This window comes from Bubalus bubalis, chromosome X, assembly GCF_019923935.1.
Source record: "Bubalus bubalis isolate 160015118507 breed Murrah chromosome X, NDDB_SH_1, whole genome shotgun sequence".
NCBI classification, from domain to species: Eukaryota; Metazoa; Chordata; class Mammalia; order Artiodactyla; family Bovidae; genus Bubalus; species Bubalus bubalis.
The window spans coordinates 18,943,210-18,965,487 of NC_059181.1; the positions used below are offsets into that span (position 1 = coordinate 18,943,210).

Here is a 22,278-nt window from a genome sequence, read left to right on the forward strand (position 1 = left end):
CAAAGTCCGTTCAGTTAAAAAAAATCTGTAATTTTTGGAATTTGTAAAGAGTATCATTTTAGACATTACAGAAAAATGGCAGAAGAAAATTCATGGACAGATGGATCTTTTGGTGCTCCTTCCATCACAGAGAAAGGTCACCTCATTTGTTTCCCAGGACCAAGAAAAGGTCCATAGGTTTTGTCTTAAATGGTCTTTGAGGTCTTTCCCTTAATAGGGAAAAATTAACTCAATGTTTCCTTTCCAAGTTGAAAGGGAAAAAATAGAATTTTGTTCTTAAAATGTTTTTTTAAAAGGATTAAAGAAAAGGAACTGAAATTGATGCTGCCTACCTGAGTTATAGAAAACATAATATTTTAGCATCCGAACATCAAAAAACCAAACTGGGTGACATTAACTGATTTTAAAGAGTGATTCAACATTTGGCATTATGCCCTGCCTTGTATACATAATTTCCTTTTTCCTCCCCTCCCTTGAGTCAGGAAGTGTGTTCTTAAGGCATTTGTATTTTTAAAATTGTTTTTAATGTCAGAAAACATTGTTGAAGCTGGAAATAAAACATTTAAATATTCCTTAGTAAAAGTCAATAAATAAGTATTTTCTACTCATGGATATGTAATCATTTTGTGGCCTATCATAAAAAAAAAAACTCTGACAAATGAAATTATAAGATTATATTTACCTCGTAAATATAATCCAAAATTAAACACTGCTTTCTATATAGATACTTATAGTTCCATAATACACATTTTTTAATTTTAAAAAGATATTTTAATTTTTTGGCTGTGACACATAATTAGGCTGCTTGTTCAAGTTGTGGTGAGAAACTACATTTTAATTTATTCTAGATTACAATTTGACCAAATCCAATTTACTTGATTTGCTAATGAATGATAAATATGCTCAACATTTCTCATTTAATCAAATTCTTTAAGAGAATATTCCAACCAGTTTATTGAATCTATGCTTGAAAAAAGAGCACTGCTAGTTTCCCAGACTAATATTCTCAATAACTGCTGCAAAGAGCACTAAGTTTTCTCCCAGTCGGGAATCCTGATCAACAAATTTAATTCTCTTTAAAAAGCAGGAGGACAGCACAATTCTCATGGGAAAATATCAAGTTGATTTTGGCATGCTTTTAGATTAAATACAATGCAAATTATCATTCACAAACACATTTTAACAAAGTTATGCTTTGAAAACTGTGCCTACTCTAAGATAAAATTACCCGCTTAAAATATAATTGATTAAAAACTTCAAATTTTTGAAAGAACTAATTTCAACAAAACTCTGCTTTTAAGTTCTTGACTTTAAAATAAGACATTCTCCTACAATGTTGCTTTCATTATTATTACATGGTAATCTCGTAAATACTAGTACGTTTCCAGTTTTGTTCAGGCCTAGTTTAATACTGAGAGTTACAGTCATCTGTTTTATAATACAAAATTATACACACTAACAAGATAAACATTACTTTAGCACTAAAAAGCCAATGTAAAATAACTGTAGAAAATACACAGAGTTGAAATGTATAATATAAATAGCTAGTTTACTTTAAGCAAACAGAAATAGCATCCTTTAAATGTTCCTTAAGAACTGGTTTTGAATTCTGAAAAGCTACTTAAAAGAACATATGAAGTAAAATAATTGTTTAATTAGTGTAATTATACTTAGCTCCAACCGAAACATTTTAGTCTTTAAAGAAGTTGAACAAAGCTTACCTGTATAGAGCGAACACGAAAAGACAGAAATTTAAACATGGCTACGAAACCATGATGGTGATAAAAGAATTTCTGACGGTAAAACTTAAGTTAGAAAGGGAAGGCCAAGCCCCTGCAAAGTTTTCCCCTACCAGCTGTTCCGGCAATTAGAAAATTTCCTGTCAGGCGGGTCCCGAAATGCTAGAGAAAGAGGCCTGACAATTTTCCTGTGGTAAAAGAAAGGAGAACCGTAATGGCGAGGGCACTAATGTAGCTGATAGGTAGGGAGGCCAGAACAGGAAACCAAAACAGATTTGCTGATAGCAAAATCCTGTTGAAATGTTCATACGCCTGGTTCCCAGAAATCTGGATGACTTTCACAACCAGTAAAATGAACATTCTTTTATTTCAGAATCCTGAGATAGGTTGGTATTTCTTAAGGTATTTCTTAACTATATGACACTTTAAAAGCAACGGAAACTAGTCAGCACTGCTAAAATAATAAGTCATCCATTCACATGTGAAATTTTACCCTGTGTAATGTTTATACACACACTCCAAAAGACAGTTTCAAGACTACTTTAAGGTTACATGTAGACATATAATGGGTGTTCCCTGTCAATGAGGAAGAGTTTCCGAACTATGGGAAGAAAATGACCACATGCAAGAAACTTTTTGATTGTGATGTAAGGACAGATTCTTCCTATCTTAAATGAAAGTAAATTACATTTAAATTCTTATTGGTTTCTAAACATCAATTATCAACTAGGTTAAAGACTTCAAGGCCCACAGTTAAAATTCACATTCCTAGCTGATAAAATCTAAATTAAAAAAAAAGTCCACTCCCTGGGTTATTAGTGAGCAAAAGGAACATTTACTGAAGTAAATCTGGAAAAGAAGGAAGGGTGAAACTACTGTACAATCCCCTACTCCATTTCATCCTCTAATAGCTTCCAGAAGTTCTTCTAAGGTATTTTTGCTTTGAGAAATATTTTTTAAAGTATGCCAATATTCAGACATGATCACTGAGACAGTGTCATTTAAACAAAACCAAACGACAGAAGCATCAAGATCTGTGGGGAAATACTCTATTTAACGTACACAATCTATGTGGAACCAATAAAAACCTCAAATGTTAATCTACATAACCTGTACCAATTTCATAAAAATCACCGAATTTTCAAGAACTGAAGAGCATTTAGAAATCAGCAGGTTTGCTCCAAGCATGAAGGAACTACGGTGAAGGCAGGCACATATTTGATGACAGAGCTACCTACCATGAGAGCTCAGTGCTGCTGTCCTGTATTGAGCAAACATTAGAGGGCCTATTAGGTGTTTGGAGAAGGCAATGGCACCCCACTCCAGTACCCTTGCCTGGAAAATCCCATTGACGGAGGAGCCTGGTAGGCTGCAGTCCATGGAGTCACTAGGAGTCGGACACGACTGAGCGACTTCACTTTCACTTTTCACTTTCATGCATTGGAGAAGGAAATGGCAACCCACTCCAGTGTTCTTGCCTGGAGAATCCCAGGGACAGAGGAGCCTGGTGGGCTGCTGTCTATGGGGTTGCACAGAGTCAGACATGACTGAAGCGACTTAGCAGTAGCAGTATTAGGTATTACAGATACCATGTGAAAGGCCACGGCTCTTTCTGCTAGATCAAATTTTTATGGCCATGTTCTATAAATGACCTAATACAGTTGAAGAATTTAAAAAAAATTACTCGATTTGAAAAATTATTCTATGTAACCAAACATATTAGAATCACCTGGGACTCGAACAAAGAGCCAAGATAAAATTTTCAACTGTGCCTGGGAAACTGCATGTCTCTTGATTAAACATGCATATCTTAGTTTTTCAGCAAGGAAAGCACTTAAAAAGTTTTCCATCAGAACATAAACCCTCCCATCTCCCAAAATCAATTACATAAGGCTCCTTACAATACTGCAAAAGGGCAGCAAGGCCAGGACAATCACCCAACAATGAACCAGTCTCTCAACATGAGGTGCTTCTTAAGACTGTCAAGAAGAGGCAAACGTCATGGTTATTCTACAACCAACTAAGGTGCACAAAACAAAACAGGAGTGTCCCCGTACAGAGCAGTCACCAACTTTACTCTTGTAACATTTAAGAACAGGAGCAACCAAATAACCTTTTTTGAATTTAAAGCGTTGGTCTAAATTGGCTTTAATGACTAGTGATGCTCAGGTTAACAATTCACATTTTACTGTGAGTTATGCTTTTTAATATTACCCCTAAAATATAAAGCAATATTTCAGACAACAAAATCTGAACTAAGTCTTCCTCAGTTGAAATGATACCTTAAGTAAAACAGCATGGTACTGCTGTATAGAAGATAAGCATAGCGACAGAAAAGAATGGGACGCTTTACCTCTGAGGGAGATGTGGTGGTATTTGGCTACCTGTTTAGAAAATGCAAGCATAAAGGAAAACATTGATATAGATTTGGTTATAAAATTTAAAAACTCCTTTACATCAAAAGGCACCATAAACAAAGTTAGAAGAGTAGCTCAATATATATCATTGAACAATTGCTTTACTTGGGTGTTAGTTATCTCCTAACCAGAACAAAAGCTCTTAAAGTCCTTCAGGACATTGTTTATGGCATTTATTAGTGTTTAAGCATATCCCATTGTCCCTACCAGATTAATCTTTGGAACAGGCACCATACTTGCTTGTATCCTTATAGCAAACACCACATAGGAGAAACTCAAATAACGGCTGCTCAATTAAGTATCATATACTGAAGTCTGAAATGGACACTACTTGTGTGGTTGTACCCATGAAACTAGATACTATTGTTAATATTCACCTGCCTCTAACTTTTAACTATCTTTAAATTTATCTTTTAAAATTTTCAGCTAGTTTTTCATTTTTGTGTCTTATTGGTTTTATCATTCACCTTATTATTTAAGTAACTTTCATTATAAAAATTATGCATGTCCAGGATAGAAAGCTTAAATAATAAAGATAAACAAAAAGGAGAAAAACAAAAGAGGGGAAAAAATTCACTATGTCAATGCTTTCTAGTTTTTTTCTGAATATATACATGCACACACTTGAACCATACTACAGAATATTATCATTTTTTTTTCTGTAGAGGGTCAGAAAATATGGCTTTGCAAGTCATACTGGTGTCAACACCGCCACTGCAGCAGGAAGAAGAATGGGTGACGTTGTGTTCCAATAAAACTTCATTAACAAAAATAGGGGGCAGGTGTCAGGTATAGTTTGCTGACTCTTGTTTTCTATTATTAAATCAGCCTCAATGTGTCATTAATGACTGCAGAGGATTCTACTATATAAATTCCCTGGGGTGCTGGATATTTGATCTATATCACTAGAATGTCTCCATGTTTTGTGTACATTCACAGTTTATCAGAAATAATTTCTATAAATGGCACTGTATTTCTAGAGGTAGTGCATGTGAAGCTGTTTCAGTCATGTCTGAATCTTTGCAACCCTATGGAATGTAGCCCACCAGGCTCCTCTGTCCATGGGATTCTCCAGGCAAGAATACTAGAGTGGGTTGCCATTTCCTCCTCCAGGGGATCTTCCCGACCCAGGGATAGAACCTGGGGATCCCATGTTGTGGTCAGATTCTTTATCGATTGAGCCACCAGGGATGGAACCTTCTAAAGGAGTATACAGCATTTTAAAGTTTCTTGATCCTAACTTATTTGGCAAGTTGTCCTCCAGGAATAACGTAAATAATAATGAGAGAACCATACCAAGACCTCAGGCAAGGGTAAACTACAGCCAAGCAGGGGCAGTCAAGGGCTAAATCTGGTCATGCCCATCACTATTTACCTAACAGCTCCTGCTGGTTTTGCCCTACATAATGGCTACCACTGACGTGAGTGGCTGCCACAAAGCCCACGTGCCACAAAGCCTAAAATACTCACTACCCAGCCCTTTATAGACATAGTTTGCTGACTCATGGTCTTGAGTCTTCCAACAGAATGAGCAGCAAATGCAAAAGCCCTGAGATTAGGAAATCAGCTTAATGAACTCAAAACACAAAGGAAAGACCTTGGTGGCTAGAATGTGTGAACACCAAGGAAAGAGAAGGAAATGGGGAGGTAGGTTTGGGCCACATTAAGCAGGGTTTTACAGACTATCAAGAAGTTTGGATTTGATTTCCAGTGTAATGGGAAGCTAAACTGCCTCATTTTAGGCAGCAGCATCAATACTGATTCCCAAAATCTGTAAGCCCTTTTTGGCTTTTTCCTTTCTAATCTAATTTCCTTCCCCTTCATATTTAATCCATCAATAAATTCTACATATTTTATCTCTGAAATATACCTCAAATCTGTCTGTTTCTATTTCCTCTGACACTGTCAGTACAAGCCATTATCATCTAGTGCCATCTAACTGATTTTCCTTTTTCCAAATTTCTCCTATATAATCCTTTTTATTCACAGCAGCCAGAATAATTTTAAAACAGAAATCAGGCTGGGTCACACCCCTATCTCACATGCTTCAATGGCTTCGAATTCCAGACTAAAACTCAAATTTCTCATAGTCTATGGAGCATAAAGCAAACACTAATAAATGCTACCTTGATCCTAACTTGGGAATATACTCAGAAAATCGTTCAAATACAGTTATCAATATTTGGGTTTAGACATATTTTAATCATGTTAATATGAGACAATTTCCTCTTTACTAAAAGAAGAATGAATATTGAATTTTGTAAAGTGTCTTTTTATTATCTATTAATATAATAAACTTAGTTTTTCTCCTTTGACTCACTGATTTGATAACTTAGATCAACAGATGTCCTAATATGCTTGCATTTCTGGGAAAATTCCATTGCTTTACTATAAATCTGTATTTGATTTGTAAATTTTTAGAAGGACTTTTGCATCTGTATTCATAAATTAAATTGGCACAATTTCCTTTTCTGTGTTCTTTCATTTTCAGGGCTATGCTAACTTTATAAAACAGTCTAGAAGGTGATACAAATTTTTCATATGTTTTAGGACAATGGCAGTACATATTAGGAGAAGGCAATGGCACCCCACTCCAGTACTCTTGCCTGGAAAATCCCATGGATGGAGGAGCCTGGTAGGCTGCAGTCCATGGGGTCGCTAAGAGTCGGACATGACTGAGCGACTTCACTTTCACTTATCACTTTCATGCATTGGAGAAGGAAATGGCAACCCACTCCAGTGTTCTTGCCTGGAGAATCCCAGGGATGGGGGAGCCTGGTGGGCTGCCATCTCTGGGGTTGCACAGAGTCGGACACGACTGAAGCGACTTAGCAGCAGCAGCAGCACATATTCTTTAATAACTTAAAGTTCTCCCTTCCTATGGGTAAAGTCATAGTTTTTCCATTTTTTCCTGATGAAATCATTCAGGTTTTCTTAAAAAACACATATTTCAGCAAGACTTTCACATTGGCATAGAGATATACTTCATATGAAAGTGAAAAAAGTGTCAGTCACTCATTCGTATCCAACTCTTTGTGACCCCCTGCACTGTAGCTCACCAGGCTCCTCTGTCCATGGGATTTCCCTGGCAAGAATACTGGAGTGGATTGCCATTCTCTTCTCCAGGGGGTCTGCCTGACCCAGGGATTGAACCTGGGTATCCTGCACTGCAGGCAGATTCTTTACTGAGTCACCAGGGAAGCCCATACTTAGTACACTATTATGTGAGTTGCCAGTCCAGGTTCAATGCATGATACTGGATGCTTGGGGCTAGTGCATTGGGACGACCCAGAGGGATGGTATGGGGAGGGAGGAGGGAGAAGGGTTCAGGATGGGGAACACATGTATACCTGTGGCGGATCCATTTTGATATTTGGCAAAACTAATACAATTTTGTAAAGTTAAAAAAGAAAAAAAAAGAATACTGGAGTGGGTACCTATCCCTTCTCCAGCAGATCTTCCTGACCCAGGAAATGAACCGGGATCTCCTGCATTGCAGGGAGATTCTTTTCCAACTGAACAATCAATAGCTACAATAATAAAGACTCTTTGCAACCCCCCCCCAAAAAAATCAAATTTAAGGAAAACTTCAAGCTTACATAATAGAATAGTATAACAAACCCTCATGAATCCAGCACTCAACTATAACGATTATCAACTCATGGCCAATTCTGCTTGAAATACTCACTTTCCCCCACTCTCATAACTAATTATTTTGAAGTAAATCCCAGACATTATAATATTTCATCTGTAAATATTTCAGTTGTTATAATGTTTTAATCTCCTTCCTATCTGTGGTTATATCTTGTTTTGCTTTCCTAATGTTGTGCATTTTCTTTTGTTTCTTATTTTTCCTGTTTTCTAATTCATCCATTTTGGAATTTAAATTCTTCTTTGGCTTTTTATAGGTTTACTGTGTAGTTCTTTTTCCAGTTTCATTCACTGAATTCTCAATTCCTTTCTTTGAATTCTCATTTATTAATAAATCTTTTTCAAGTATAATTCTAACAATATCATTTAACATACTACTATATGCTAAGAACCATGTTTCACATGAAATTATTTCAGTTACTTCTCACTGCAATGAGATAAGTACTGTTATCCACACTACAGATGAAGAAACAAAAGGTTAGAGAGAAGTTAAGGAACCTGCTGCCCAAATTCAGAAGTGGGAATGGCTGCGATGTTGTTGGTAAGAGCACAGGCAGGCAATTATATCTGGGGAAAGAGTGTGTATATGTATGGCCAGTGGCTGACGTAGGCCAGACACCAGGAGGTGCTAAACCTTTTGATATGACCCTGAAGGAATACGGCTCAGTAGAGGGTCCACAGCAGAGTTTCTGAACACTTTTTCTACATCACACATTATATTTGTCTGACAAAACCTGAACTCTGGTCAATTATCAACCATCTTCATGACTCTATGAGAGCTGAACTCTGCTGGAGAAAAATCAACTGCTATAATAAAAACTTAACATGTTCTTAACCAATTCCTTCAGATACAGGGTTTTTTTTTTTTGTATGAATCAAATTTTCAGATACTAAATTTTCAGATATTTAAGTATAGGGGAAGAATTCTGTAGCACACATCCATTAATAAAAAATGTTATAAAATGCTAAGGTTGTAAGGTTTTAAATCAGAAATGGGAAATAAGTTTAATGACCATCAACCTGAACCAAATGGTAGTGGCTTCCTTGAACATGGAGAGGGGTTGCTTCTAAGGCCCTGTCTCAATGGAAAGCACACTATATTTCACTCACAACATCTCCCCTGAGCATGATGTAAGAGCAATGGGGCAGCACCAGAGTCCCAGACTGGCATCTTGCAGTAGGCAGCAATATACCCTAGGCGGTATTGCTGGTCTCCTTATTCACTTTTTCCTGCTTAGCCTGGAGTTCTTTTCATTTAGTCATTTTCGTCTAAAATGGGTAAATTAAGAGATCCACTCAAGTACAGAGGTTACAACTTTCAATACACCAGTATTTCAGGTTGACTAAATAAACCATTCACATTTCAAAAGAACTTAATCAAATGAATATTCTTTCTTTCCAATTATGGTTTGGATCACTCAAACTCTGAAAAAATGAGTATTGTGATAAGCAGACTAGAGCAGAGGAGAAGCAAATTTGGATCAGGGGGATTATATGAGTTAGGCAAGTTATGATTTTTTTTTTTGAAAGGGAGTGTGCATGTGTGATTTTTAAAAGCTCTTAGGGGAGGAGAGAAGGGACACTAGAAATTAAAAATAGCCCTGAAAGAGGGTGAAAAATGTAGTATAGGAAATCTTACATGCTTGGAAATTTTGTCTATTATACATATACTCCATTTAATGCCACCATGCAGTGCTAATTATAATACTACTTAATCTCAGAAATATTTTTCTAAGTGGCATATACTTAAATCTACTAGAGCATATTTTCCCCATGCTCTAAGTGCTAAAATATACTCTCAGCCTATGAGAGTTAGAACCACAGACAATACTCTACACAATCAGTCAGTAAGTGTCATCAATGTATCACTCCACAAATGCTCACTGCCAATGAGCACTCTATTGTACTTTCCTGTGTTGAGTGGGTTATTCACTGACTATTATCTACTCTTCTAGGGCTTCTCTTTCTGTAGTTTGTATTTAACCCATAACTTCAAAAGCTACACAAGTGTGTGCTGGACTTATGGCTATGATTGTCATTTCTGGATGTTCAAATCCAAGTCTTAAGAGAGTTTGAGGGAAACTTCAAGGACATGGAGGAAATCAACAGGGAACTGGTGAAATTCCCTTGATGCTGTGAAGGCCATCAAACACATCACTGCTGCCTTAGGCATGTGTAGACATTGGAAAAAACTATTACTAAGTCCCATGGGGAGACTTGAGAAGAACAGGACACTGCCTATGTACCTCTACCTGTGTCCTTCACAGGGTGCTGCTCTTTAACTTGGCATCTAAGGTCATCTATGACCCATCTCCATTGTATCTTTTAAAACCATTTTTACCACTGCTACTTTTAACAAGCTTTTTCTAATTCTTGACAATCATGCATGTGACTCTGATATAAGAGCTACAAAAGACTGAGTTGATATATAGTATTTAGGACTGTAGTAATATAATACAAAGTTAATGTTATGAGCAATTCACATACGCATGGCCATTAGAAATATACAATAAAAGGAACGGAAGGGCCAAAGGACCAAATTAAGAGAAAGTCATTTCTCAATTTTGTCTGAAGCCAGGTCTACTGTCAGCCACAAAATTACTGGATACCACCCTTGTTTCTAAAAGGCATACTTTCTCCCTGGTGAATAGTCTGAGAGAGCAGGATCAGTCTCTGGGAGGAAGAGGACAGGAAAATTAACACTTATCGGGCTCTTCCTTTGTGCTAGGTATTTATTTATCTCCTTTAATTCTCAAGCCTCAGAAGAACCTTTGCCTGCCACTGTAAGAACCATTAAGAGAATTATTTCCCCACTAAACAAGAAACTGCTTTAAAGATTCCTGGATGATTATGGAGACTTTAACAGCTCAGACACCCTATTTCCTCAGCATGGATCATCAGAGCATGGAGTCCTCTGACCAGATGAGAAAAGATAGAAAATTTTGGAGTCCAGGAAGGTATCCTCACTTGAGGAGCTATATAGTAACTTATCTTCTACTATGAAGGCAATCTCTCTCTCCCAGCCTTAGCAGAATAAAGGATAAAAATAAAGTCTAACAGGTAAGGGAGAAGAACAAAATACACTGGCTAGAGCAAGTTAACTGGTGATAAATTCAACTAATTATACATAAATATGAATTAACATGCAAAGATGGCTATTAAACATGCAAAACTTCATTAAACTTCATGGGAAATAGATGGGGAGACAGTGGAAACAGTGTCAGACTTTATTTATTGGGGCTCCAAAATCACTGCAGATGGTGACTGCAGCCATGAAATTAAAAGATGCTTACTCCTTGGAAGGAAAGTTATGACCAACCTAGACAGCATATTGAAAAGCAGAGACATTACTTTGCCAACAAAGGTCCATCTAGTCAAGGCTATGGTTTTTCCTGTGGTCATGTATGGATGTGAGAGTTGGACTGTGAAGAAAGCTGAGCGCCGAAGAATTGATGCTTTTGAACTGTGGTGTTGGAGAAGACTCTTGACAGTCCCTTGGACTGCAAGGAGATCCAACCAGTCCATCCTAAAGGAGATCAGTCCTGGGTGTTCTTTGGAAGGACTGATGCTAAAGCTGAAACTCTAGTACTTTGGCCACCTCATGCGAAGAGTTGACTCACTGGAAAAGACTCTGATGCTGGGAGGGATTGGGGGCAGGAGGAAAAGGGGACGACAGAGGATGAGATGGCTGGATGGCATCACCGACTCGATGGACATGAGTTTGGGTGAACTCCGGGAGTTAGTGATGGACAGGGAGGCCTGGCGTGCTGCAATTCATGGGGTCGCAAAGAGTTGGACATGATTGAACGACTGGACTGAACTGAACTGAACCATGCAAAAAAGGCAGAGGTACCAGAGATCAAATTGCCAACATCTGCTGGATCATCGAAAAAGCAACAGAGTTCCAGAAAAACATCTACTTCTGCTTTATTGACTATGTCAAAGCCTTTGACTCTGTGGATCACAACAAACTGTGGAAAATTCTTAAAGAAATGGAAATACCGGACCATCTTACCTGCCTCCTGAGAAATCTGGATGCAGGTCAAGAAGCAACAGTTAGAACTGGAGATGGAACAACAGACTGGTTCTGAATTGGGAAAGGAGTACATCAAGGCTGTATATTGTCACCCTGTATTTATATGCAGAGTACATCATGAGAAACGGTGGGCTGGATGAAGCACAAGCTGGAATCAAGACTGCCAGGAGAAATATCAGTAACCTCAGATATGCAGATGACACCACCCTTATGGCAGAAAGCAAAGAAGAACTAAAGAGCCTCTTGATGAAAGTAAGAGAGGAGAGTGAAAAAGTTGGCTTAAAGCTCAACATTCAGAAAACTAAGCTCATAGCATCCGGTCCCCTCACTTCATGGCAAATAGATGGGGAAACAATGGAAACAGTGAGAGACTTTATTTTTTGGGGCTCCAAAATCACTGCAGATGGTGACTGCAGCCATGAAATTAAAAGGCGCTTGCTCCTTGGAAGGAGGACCAACCTAGATGGCTTATTAAAAAGTAGACACATAACTTTGCTGACAAAGGTCCATCTTGTCAAAGCTATGGTTTTTCCAGTAGTCATGGATGGATGTGAGAGTTGGACTATAAAGAAAGCTGAGTGCCAAAGAATTGATGCTTTTGAACTGTGGTATACTCTTGAGAGTCCCTTGGACAGCAAGGAGATCAAACCAGTCAATCCTAAAGAAAATCAGTCCTGAATATTCATTGGAAGGACTGATGGTGAAGCTGAAACTTCAATACTTTGGTCACTTGATGTGAAGAACTGACTCACTGGAAAAGACCCTGATGCTGGGAAAGACTGAAGGCAGGAGGGGAAGGGGATGACAGACGATGAGATAGTTGGATGGTATCACTGACTCAACAGACATGAGTTTGAGCAAGCTCCGGGAGTTGGTGATGGATAGGGAAGCCCGGAGTACTGCTGTCCATTGAGGTCACAAAGAGTCGGACATGACTGAGTGACTGAACTGAACATGCAAACATTCCTGGGGCAAGGAGATGGAGGAAGGTGATAACTACTTGTTTATTCTGGTACGGATCAATTTAATTAGATAAATTTTCTAATATTTTATTAGACACATGAAAGAAATAATTGTACTTCAAGTACATATAGACAAGAAAGGGTTGAACCTTCAGAAAAGCAGAAGAAAGGAAAACAGCAATAAATTCTAGAAGATGGAAGAAAGGTGGATTAAGATATGGGAAGGAGGCAGACTGCAGCGCAAAGAACAGAAGGAAAAGCAGAAGAGATGAGGTGTGAAGAAGTAAAAAAAAAATTCAGCCAGGATGAAACAACTCTCCCAACAAACAGAAATCAGGGGACATGTTTAAGAGACATCACAGGGGCAGCTCCATGTCAAGAAGGTCTGAGTGAAGGTTAAAAGGTCAAATAATGCAAGGCTTATATAACCAAAAAGTAGCAGTACCTAGTGTTTCCAATACCCTTTCAGCTCTATTCATTGTTCCCTCTGGTATTTATATGACAGCTAATAACTTTATACTATTTTCTTCTGACTCACCAATTTCAGTTACTACCTTTAGACATCCTATTATAGATGATAACTCATAACACAAGCTTTGGTTAAATCAATATTTAGTCTTTATAAATATTATGACTATGCAAACACTGTTCACTACTTGAAGGAATATACTATAGTTACATTTCTCATACACATTTTTTTTTAGTTTATAGTTGTTTTGCTTTAGAACTTGCTTTCTTTTCTTTGTACCTATCTCAAATTCTTCTCTTTGTATCTCAAGTGAATTTTCAATACTCAAAACCTATTGGATAATTCATAACTTCTAACATCTTCTCCCCCGAAGACAGCCCTCCTGGAATCATCTTTCTGCTTCAATCTGGACTGAGGACTGTCTAAGTGGACTGAATGAATTAATCTTCTAAGGCATCCTTTATTCATCATAATGGGAAGGAACTTTCTTCATTGTGCTTTTGCAAATGTTGGGTCTTTTGTTGCCTGAATCTCTTTCCTTCAGTTAACAGTCTTCTACTGTTGGCAGAGCCCATTTTCTAGGAACTTCCAAAGAATAGGTACATGTCTGAAAATATCTTCCTTGAAAATCACTTTCACTAAGCATCTCAAAGGCATTGCTCCTTGATTTTCAACTTTCAATGCTGAAATGTCTGATACTGTTCTTATATCCACTCCTTTATATATGGTATAAAAAAAAAATCTCTTAAAAGCTTATCTTAGTCTGTTTGGGCCACTCTAACAGAATACCATACAGTGGGTGGCTTATAATAAACAACAGAAATTTATTTCTCACAGTACTATATACCAGGAAGTTCAAGCCCAAGTTGCCAGCAGATATGGTGTCTGGTAAGGACCTGTTTCCTGATTCACAGATAGCCATCTTCTTGCTGTGTCTTCTCGTTACACAGCAAAACGGGTGAGGGAGTTTTCTAGGGTGTATTTTATAAGGGTCCTAATACCATTCATGAGGGCTCTGCCCTTGTGACCTAACCACCTCCCAAAGGCCCCACCTCTAAATATCATCACATTGGCTTCAACATATGAATTTTGAGGAAACACATTTAGCCCACAGCAAAACTTCTCTTTATCCCTGGATCTTCTCTTTATCCCTGGTGTTTTGATATTTTATAAGGACCCTTCTTTAGAGTAGGGTGGTCTTTCTGGCTTATTTTAATTATTATTATTATTAACAGGCTTTCAGTAAGCCATTTTAATCCAGAGACTCATGGTCCTCATGTTGAAGGAAAAAAACTTTTTCTGTTATTTTAGTATTCTACTTAATCTAAGAGCATGCTTATCACTATGACATTAAGAAAGAGAAAGTGATGCCAATTAAAATGTGTCACACCTTCAATCATAACAAACATTCTGATTTCAAAGATTATTAAGATATAGGGAAAAATATCTCTCATGCTACTTCTTTCCTAATTTCTTCCTCTCCATTTCCCCACTGTCTCTTTCTGGAATTCCTATTAGGTAAATGTTAGACTGCTTCTCTTTCATTTTCTCTCCTATTTTCTCTTTGTCTTATTCTATTTTTTGAAGTTTCCTCAATTTTAGCTTCTAAATATTCTACTGAAATATAAAATATTATCACATTTTTAATTTCTAAAAGTTTCTTTTTCTAACTAAAAAAATAGCATTCTACTTCTGATTTAGAAAATCAATTTCACCTCTTAGCATTCAAAGGATATTAATTTTTTTTTTCCTGCATTGTCTCTTTCCCTTAAGATCTTATTCTTTCATGTTGGAAGCCTTTCTCAAGTATCTGGTGATATTTGGCTTTTAACTCATATTTAAGAGTGAGGAGGCACTAAGAAGTGGACCAAATATTCTGGAGCTTGTCAACTGGTAGGCTTTCTTGTATCTGGCCAAGCAGCCAGCCTTTACAATAAGATCTCCCAAACAGCAGTTATCTGAAGGTCTTTTATCAGGGATCATTGTTTCTTCAGGAAAGGTGACTCCACTCTCCTGTATGGAGGATATGGTCCTGGCTGGTGAAACGGGTAGCGGTAGGGGATCACAGTACCATTGAGGAGTAGCCTTTCACTTGATCTCCCTGTTTCCAGCCCAGTGTCTCATCCCACTTACTACTATGCCTGGGCTTCTCCATGTCTGGAGCCTCTCTGGTTAATTTTTCTCTATGAAATACTTTCTGTCTCTTCCAGGGGTAGGAGAGGGGATACAGTGAAGGCTTTTTATGTCGACATTCAACCAATCACTATTTTCAGCCTGGGCCATACCTCCACTTTCCATAGTACTAGATGACCTCATTTTTGAGCTCTTCTGGGGCTCTGGGGCCCTGAACAAGGTTTCCTTCGTACTGATATACCCCTTACCAGCATGTAGGTCCTATAACTCCATCTTTTTATGATTCTTTTATCTGCTTTTCATATTTATATATTGTGGTTCAAATAACTGAAGTCTTCTAATTTCAAAGACCACTTTTCTGTTTTTTATTCTCCTTGTTGTTTAGGGTGATAATATCTCAGAGAAGAGGACAAAAACAGCTTTATTTTGCCATTTTAAAACTACAAGTTTCCCGTATGTATTTTTGTGTCTCTAACAAGTTAGCAGAGTTCTTGGCACCAAACAGACCTTCATTAAATACTTCACTAATGAATGACTAGATATAGTCAGAGTACAGACTCAGCTGCTCTAACAAAAAGACCCCAAATGCAAAGGCTCAAACAAGAGAAGTGCCTATTTTTCTCTCACAGAGCATTTTACAGGTACAAGGTTAGGTTAGAGTGAAGAAGTGTCGCTAGGTCCTTAGGTCATTAAGGATCCAAGTTTCTTCTTTCTTGTTATTCTATATCCATTCTATAGTTTTGTTGTGGCCAAAACTGGCTAATCATCACACTCTGCATTCCAGCCCATGGGGGGGGGGGGTTCAAAAAGGGGTCAATCAACCTACAAGAAAGTCTACCAGTCCCATACATAGTTACTATCTCACAGTTTCTAGGGGCCAGGAATCCCGGCCACCAAACATGTGAGCTTGGAAGCAGACCCTTCTCCAGTCAAATGAGGTTCAAATGAGACTTTAGCCCTAGCAAACTCCCTGACTGTAGTCCATGAGAGACCCTGAACAAAAGGACGCAGTTAAGCCATGCCCATATTCCTGGCCTACAGGAACTGTGAGTTAAAAAATGTATGTTGGCTTAAGCTACTAAATTTAGGGTAATTTGTTACATATAAAATAACTACTGTTGCTGCTGCTAAGTCGCTTCAGTCGTGTCCAACTCTGTGCGACCCCATAGACGGTAGCCCACCAGGCTCCCCCGTCCCTGGGATTCTCCAGGCAAGAACACTGGAGTGGGATGCCATTTCCTTCTCCAATGCATGAAAGTGAAAAGTGAAGTCACTCAGTCGTGTCCGACTCTTAGCAACCCCATGGACTGCAGCCTACCAGGCTCCTCCGTCCATGGGATTTTCCAGGCAAGAGTACTGGGGTGGGGTGCCATTGCCTTCTCCGAAAATAACTACTACAACATCTCAACTTTCACTATTTAACAGTAACTGACAAAAACATGTAATTGTACATTATAGGCAAATACAATTTAAAAGTATAAGGCTAAGAAATATTTGATAGTCTTCTGGATTTAATATCATTAAAGAAATATTAAATATTAGGCTTTCATCTTATACCCAATTCCTGTAATGGGGAATGATCTCAACAACTTAACCCACATTGCTGGTAGTTTCTTAGTCCTGCACTTTTTCAACCTATCTATCTCTAGAATGCAATCTTCTTTCAGATGTAAATGTCACTAATGCTGGGAGTACTCAGAGGGAAAGTATGAGCCATGTATGTAGAATATCACAATGGAAAATGATTTGATTTTATACTACAGAGAATAAAAAATTTGAAGGTTTTCCTTCCAAAGGAATTGTTGTGCAAGAAAAACAAGGTGGCTGATGGCAGAAAAATCAATATTAATACTTGTTTTTATATTTGCTTACATGCTAATAAAGATATACTATAGACCAATGAAGTAAAATGATCCAAATAATCTGGGAGGTGCAGAAATCTAGACCAAATCTGAAGGCAGCCTCAGGCACTAGGCTCTACATGTTAGCCAAGACTTAATTCATGCGTTCCTTTACCTAACAAGCACTGATGGAACATCTACTGGGTACTGGATGGCGGATATATGGATGTAAAACCAGGAATAATAATAAATAATGTAAAACAATAATAATAATTGTCTTATATACAGAACAAAATGATGATAATAACTAAGCTGCTAGCGATGGTTATCTTGTAAGAGGAGACTATTTATTTATTTGTTTCTTAATATTTACAGAGTGCCTATTATGTGCCAGGCATTGGTCTAGGTGCTGGGATTCAGGACTGAATTAAAAAAGCAAGATGAGGAAACAGTGAACAATGATTTTCAACATTAAACATCTCTAAAAAGCATGACCATTTATTTATTTCACCAATAAATCTATGGTTAGGTTCTTTTTTTTTTAAAGCAAGATTTAAGTTACTAATGAAAAATTTTCAACAATATAAAGTCTGTCTTTATAATCTGTCTTAAAATCAGGCTTGTCAAACAGTTTTTAAAAATATCACCGGCATATTCAAGAATGTATTTTGGTAAAGTTAATGTGAAAGCATCAATAAGTTTCCAACACTGTAAAATCATTACTTTGCCCAGTTTAAAAATAAGAATGTTTAAATTTTATGGTATCTGATTTATCTATATCCCTATGATACAATATTTTACTTACAGTTTGTGGATTAATCTCTTCCTCTCCCATAGGTTCATCCATAATTTGCTGTCCATTCTGTGAAAAGCATAGCAAGTAGAAAGTTACCAAAACAGATTTCACATCAGTTCGAGTCAAATGAAGGCAGACAAAAAAAAATCATATAGGAATATTTTCACTCCTAAAGGGTTCTAATGAAATAAAGAACCACCATTTAAGTATGCAGTTGCCAATTTGCAACAGGTTGTGCTTCAAAAGTTAATGTATAAATTGATGTTTAAAATTATAAAAATATTTTTCCATGGAAATGATGTAATAACTGATGGTTACCTTTCCAGGTAATCCCTGGCAAGCCCTTGAGTTTATTTTAATAGTTAAATGCATTACAATGGTCTTATTTAAACCTCACCAAACATCATTTACAATAGTTTCTATGGCAAAACACATTCTAAATTCCAACTCCATTGATAAACAATCAGGGCAAATGATTAATTATTGGGGGGAAAATTAAGCTAAATCTCTACATCAATAGAGATTCCAGATGGATTAAACATTTAAGTGTCAAAAAGTAAAATTATACAAGCATTAGAAGAAAACACAGGTGAGTACTACTTATGAGGTAAGAGGGGTAGAAATCATAAAGGAAAAAAATGACATTTGAATCCATAAAAGTTTAAAATGTCTCTGTCAGACATAAAAAAGATAAAGACAAATTGATTACAAAAAAAAAATAAAAGCAACATATGACAAAGGGTTGGTATCCTCAATACATAAAGAACTTCGTTTTACAAACCTGTAAGAAAAAACACTGAACTTCAACAGAAATGAGCAATAAGAGAAAAAACAGTTCAGCCTTAGTACTAATCAAAGAAATGTATTTAACTGAAAGATACTTTTGACTTTCAAATTGGTAATGATTTACAGAAAAAAATAACACCCAGTGCTAATACAGGTATGGGGATAAGAACACTCTGGATATACTGCTGTAGCAAGTGTAAATCAGCACAACCTTTCAAGAAGGCAATCTAAGCCTATATTTAAAAAACAAAAAGACACATAAAACTTTGAAATGTCTCATTTCAACTTTTTAAAAAAATAGACACGTGTGCAAAGATGTACATATAAGAATGCTCACCATAACTTTTTCCAAAAAGAACTCCAAATTGGAAACCTAAATTCCTAACAATAGAGAACTAGTTAAATATATTATGGTACATCCATATAATGGAATACTATGCAGTCACTAAAAATGATGATAAAGATGTAAATTTATTGACATGGAAAGACACTCACATGTAATAAGTGAAAAAGCAGTTTACAAAACAGTATGGATTGTAATGATCCCATTGTAAATAAATATATACATGTTTTAATGTATATATTTGTATGGGAAAAACTCTGGAAGGATATACACCAAAATGTTAACAGTGACTATCTCTGAGTGGTAGAATTTTAGACAATTTAAATTGTCTTGCTTATTTGGATTTTCTAATGTGTCTACAATGTCTACAATGAATATGTATTATTTGCGTAATTAAAAACAAAAGCAAAAGTCAGGTATACGTAATGTCTTCTCTAACTCCCTCACTGGAAAAAGGAGTAATGTCCCTGGCCACTTGTTAATTCAACAAAGTACAAGGATCTAAGCTAACCATCTTTAGAGAATTATCAACTAGGAAATAAAAGGTAGGCATCCACTACCCCATATCCCACAAGAGACATCTGGTCCGAATTTGAACTCCTCTCTGTACTCTCCCTATCTCTATTTATTCATCCATCCATTCATCCATCCGTTTCATTTCATTCATGCTATCTATGTTCTAGGCACCAAACTGGAGATGAAAACTTAATGAAACATACCCTCATCCTAAAGATCCATCCTACAGCATCTCATAGGTTTACTGACCCATAAAAAGGGCAACTTCCATTTTCAAACACTCACAGAGTATGTGCCAGGGTTAGGAAATGCCCATACAAGATTACAAAGCACAGAAATGGTGCCAAAATACAGAAAAGGAGGAAGCAGGTGTAAAATCTTTATTTTCTGAAGACACTTTCAGAGGCTATGTATTGTCCACTCCTATGGTAAGGACTCAAATAACACCAGGATACATCTTTCTCTTATAAGCCACAACCATTTATTCAACTGAACACTGATCATTTTTATCCAAATATCCCAGAAAAACCTTTAAGGAGCTCTTAAGAACACTGGTTTTGGAGTCAGATACCTAGATTCAAAGTCCTGCTCTTACACTGATTATGAAGCCTTGGACAAGTTATTTAAACTATCTAAGCTCTTTCTTCATATGGAAAGTGGAGATTAAAAAGTCTTATCTTCAGAGAGCTTTGAAGACTAAATAAGATAATGATGTAAGACCTGTCAGTAAACAATCAAAGTTAGCTATTTTAATTATTGTCAAAATTCAATCACTCCCTCTGCAGCCCACCAATTTGCTACTTCTCCTGCATTCACTGTCTCAGTGAATGGTATCATCATTAATCTAGGAGCCCAAAGTAGATTTTCTCACTAATTGTACATAGTGCTCTCCTCCTATTAACACAGATCTACTCAATGGCTCCCCATTATTTGGCTTTTAGAACCCTTGGTTTAACTTGAGCTACATTTATATTTTCCATGGGAATATAATTTGAGAATCATCTGTTCCTTGCAATTTTCAATGCAAAGAATCACAGCTTGTAACTTACTTTTTGGTATAGGAGAATCGGCACTAAAATCTGAATTGGTAGACCAGGGGTAGAGTCCTAGATCTGCCACTTAAAAAGCTTTATGATTTGGGGCAATTCAGAGTCTCTTGATCCATTACTTTATATCTGTTCAAAATGGGGGTATCTGCCCTGTCTACTCAAAGGGTTGTCGTTAAGCTCAAAACTGAGATAACTCATAAGAAAATACATTATAAACTGTAAGAAGCTGTACCAACACAAATTACTATTATTAAGGTAAGGTAGGTTCAAAAGGATAAAATAATACTGCATAAAGTCATTTTGATCTTAGTTTTCTGTTCCAAATACACAAACATACTCATATCATATGCTTAAATTCTTTCTATCCCCTTCTCACCTATGAACACTATTAGGACAAGAAAGTACTATACCTCACTGGGCAGCTTACTATACTATTTCAGGAAAAGCACTGACTGCTAGATAATGCTCTTCTTCATATAGTAACTTTCCTCAAATGCAAATTCTTTTTAAGAGGATTACTAATACACGATGACTAACTTGTCTGTACTCTATCTACAAAGTCATGGAAGTAAATCTACAGCTGTGACCATAAACTCAAAGAACACCTCAAGTCTGTTCTTTTCTAGATAATTCAAGTTCCTTCAAACACTCCATTTAGAAGATCAGACCACTTTCTTTTCTGAGCATGCAACCAATTCATCTTAAATGGTGGTATAGAGAATTGTGCGCAATTAACTGTAACCTTGATATAACCAATGCAGAGTAAAGGGCATATCACCTCCCTTGTTCTACATAATACACTTATATTAATGCAGTTCACAAATGCATTATTTTTGGAATGTCCACAACACATTGCTGAGTCATACTATTTCTTTCTTGTTTTCTGTTGGTTAAATTCTTGTTTTCTTCACTTACACTGCAACTAAGCCCTCTATCCTCTATCTTGTACTTGTTACTTAGTCTTAGAGTCTTAAATTTTTTTATTCATCTTTTTCCAGTTCTGATTCATTGCTACAACCTCTATAGATTAGATTCCAACTCTGTCAATCAGCTTCTTCACTATTTTCATCTTTATGTAATCCATAAATTGTACAATGCATTCTCTTTTCTGAATTTTCCACCTGGTTAATTAATACAATATACTAACAAAGCGGTCTAAGAAAAAAGTTAAGTAAAATATAATCTAAAGGTATTTTATGTTCTACATTTTTTTCAAACTACTAATGTTTCAGCCTTTTTTTATATAATTATTTTTAATTGGAGAATAAAAACATCTACTTCCTTTCTGAGTTTATGAAAGATTTAGAACTTTGAACAATTTAATTTTTAAAGCAGGGAAATATAAAAGCTAATTTTATCCTACATACCAGTGTAGCGTTACCAAAATCAACCCTAAAAGGCAACTTTACTTCAATAAACCTTTTATATCACTTCAGCAAAACAAGGATTCAAATGCTAACTATTTAGAAATGAGGATAATTACCTCTGTGGCTAAGAATTTTCCCTTCTGAAAAAGGACTCTTGACTTCACTAGAGATTA

At 36.7% G+C, this 22,278-nt stretch overlaps 1 protein-coding gene across 7 annotated transcripts in view; it reads right to left on the minus strand.

Moving 5' to 3' along the window:
- Nucleotides 1-22,278, minus strand: part of RPS6KA3 (ribosomal protein S6 kinase A3) — a 103,971-nt gene that overhangs the window by 56,123 nt on the left and 25,570 nt on the right. For 6 of the 7 annotated variants that reach the window (XM_044936951.2, XM_025276000.3, XM_006045392.4 and 3 more), the window contains one exon: nt 18,054-18,110. In XM_044936951.2, coding sequence (XP_044792886.1) covers nt 18,054-18,095 — 42 coding nt within the window. In that variant the 5' untranslated portion in view covers nt 18,096-18,110. Of the gene's footprint in view, nt 1-1,721; nt 2,423-18,053; nt 18,111-22,278 lie in introns of those variants that run through there. The other variant, XM_006045391.4, reaches the window with a different exon arrangement.